Raw genomic sequence first — 2,626 nt, 5'->3', positions numbered from 1 at the left:
AAAGTCTGACACCCAACTGATTGAGCCACCCAGGCGCCCCTGTGAAGATCCTTAAATAAAGAAAAGCTTATGCTTACCTTAAGGGGAAAACAGTTTTGCAGTTAGAAATCATTTGAAAGAGATGAAGTTTCAAGGTAGGGTCAGGGGATTCCCAGGTTCTATCCTTGGTGGGCATCTGCTATTTGTGTTAAAGTGAGAGAAAGGCTGGTGTTCCTTGCAGAAAATGTTACTTTACCAGATCAATTCTCAGGAGCTGCAGGCTTAGCTTTATTGTTTGCACCATTGATCAAAAATGTTAAGTGTCTATAACTTAGAACATCTTCTCATCCATGACCCTCACAATTAGAAATGGTTCTATCCTGGATCAGGGCCTTCTTGGACTTATTCCTAGTTACTAAGGTATGGATACTAAATATAGACTTCAGCAGGTGATACAGAGGTATTTGGATTATTAGATAACAACTTGATACTTTGGCCTGATTGGTATAAGCATCTTCTGACTAAGTCACCTCATGGATTATGTTGCTTAAATCAACAGGTCATCTATAATTTCTATAATACTGAGCTGGACTTTCAGGCCATTTTTTACTATTGGCTTATCAGACATCAGAGACCAAGAAGCTGCTGTAGCCTTAGAAGGAAATATTAACAAACACTAGTCCATGACATTATACAAATAATAATGTCATGACCAGTGAGCCACTGCAAGAAAGGACACAGAAAGCTGTGGGGTCAAGAATAAAAGCCTTTGGAAAGAGAATTGTATAGCTTGGGTATGGAAATAACGTAGGGTTCAACCTAATAGGAAAAAATGGTTGGGGAAAATAGTTTTTCTCCTCCCCTTTTCCTATTTAGACATGGATAATAGTAGCCAAATACTTCTTAGTGGGAACTTATATCAGTTACAGACCAATAGATGTCATGATTTGATGCATAATCAAAACAGACGAAAATAATTGTTTGCCAAACATTTATTTTTTACACAGTCCAATCATTTCAACAAGAATGTCTCCAAGGTAGTATCAATAGGTCTTAAAGGATTGCGAGCTGATGGGTCTCATCTAAGGGCTTCTGGGAACTTGCCCTTCTGTTCACAAATTTTTCCCTTTCCTTCCCCAAAAATGCTTTGATCTCCTTTTGACTCTAGAGTGAAGTAGATGTTTATAGGATCTTGAGCAGGTTCTCTCTCAGTTAAAATGAACAAAGGTAGGAATATTCTCAAATTCATCAAAGATTGGGGGGAAAAGAACTGAACACTACAGACTACAGTAGACAGTTTTAAATTTTGAGCTCTGGAGTTTTTTGGGAAATACCTTGCTTTTGGCTCAGGAGATTTTAAGTGCTTATCAAGTATGAAAAAAATCAAATTCTACGTTTTGAAGCTAAATCTTCAGATTTCTTCCAGTTAGGAGCTGATTTCACAGGGAATTTTTTCTGTAGAAGTCACTCCCTCCTCCCCTGCCCTTCGGTATTCAAGGCTTGTAAAAATTCAGCCCCCTTGCAGAATCTGTGTTAATTATGCCAAAAAAATGAGAGTCTATTTGGAGGTAAATATTAGTGTAATTTAGGCTCAAGAAAAAAAATGCCAACTGGAACATAAAAAATATCTAAACTCTCCATAAGATGAATCAACCATTGAAAAAAACAGACCCAATTTTTTTGAATCTTAAATCATTGGGTTATTCTTGTTACTTTCGAAAGCAATAAACGTTCCTGAAACAAAACTCCTTAAACAAATTAAATGATTTAGATTTTTAAAAATTGCACACCACATCTGCACCAAAGAGCAAAGACACCCTGCAGTAAAGAACTACTTGAGGAAGAATAAAAGGCAAGAGTACAAGGTACATGAAATGAGTGTAGTTTAAGATTTTGGAAAAAAAAGATTTTGGAACATCAGAGAGTTCTCCCACAACCAGAAACATTTGAGTCATTTGGTATCCAGTGTTTCTTTTTCCTTTGCTGGAAGCTTTGGCAGGTGTCAGGATATTGGCAGCATCTCTTAAGGGCGGTACTGAGATCTCTGCTCTTGGATATATTCATAGAGAGGGCTGGAGCGCACCGGGACACTGGCAAACTGACTCTTGCCTGGCTCCAGAGTCTGCCAACGGCCCCTGTCTCCGTCTTCCCAGACTTGCCCGCGGTGCCTTCGTTCCTCCTCCCGCTGGCGGCGTCTTTGCTCTTCTTGCCGCAGTTCTTGTTCCGGACGGCGCCTCTTCTCCCTGGCAAACTGCTCCTCCACGAGGTACTGCTGGCCTCGCTCCTGCCGGCGCCTCAGCTCTTCCTGCTCTTCGCGTGGCAGTTGCTCTTCTTCCTCGAGGAACTGCCTGTCCTGCTCCTGTCGGTGTCGCTTTTCTTCTCTCTCCTGCTGGACGCTCTGCTCTTGCTCTTGTTCAGCACCCTTCAGTTGCTCCTCCTGAGAGAGGGTACCATCTAGTCCTCGGCGGCGGCGCAGCCTCTGTTCCCCCTCCCGGAACTTTCTGTCGCGCTCCTGACGGCGCAACTCTTCCTCCTCGAGGAACTTTCTGTCGCGCTCCTGGAGGCGCAGCTGTTCTTCCCTTTCCTGCAGGAGCTGTTCCTCCTCACGGAACTTTCTGTCGCGCTCCTGGCGGCGCAGCTCTTCCTC

At 42.7% G+C, this 2,626-nt stretch overlaps 1 protein-coding gene across 1 annotated transcript in view; it reads right to left on the bottom strand.

The window, feature by feature from the left end:
• Nucleotides 1-956: 956 nt before the first annotated feature.
• Nucleotides 957-2,626, bottom strand: part of TCHH (trichohyalin) — a 5,413-nt gene continuing 3,743 nt past the window's right edge. Inside the window, 1 exon segment of the mRNA XM_049616237.1 lies at nt 957-2,626. This exon segment is cut by the window's right edge and continues 1,020 nt beyond it. Coding sequence (XP_049472194.1) covers nt 2,003-2,626 — 624 coding nt within the window. The 3' untranslated portion in view covers nt 957-2,002.

The sequence above is a fragment of the Panthera uncia genome (assembly GCF_023721935.1).
Source record: "Panthera uncia isolate 11264 chromosome C1 unlocalized genomic scaffold, Puncia_PCG_1.0 HiC_scaffold_4, whole genome shotgun sequence".
Lineage (NCBI taxonomy): Eukaryota > Metazoa > Chordata > Mammalia > Carnivora > Felidae > Panthera > Panthera uncia.
The sequence above is the reverse complement of the archived record's forward strand: the minus strand, read 5'-3'. Positions and strand labels throughout refer to the sequence as shown.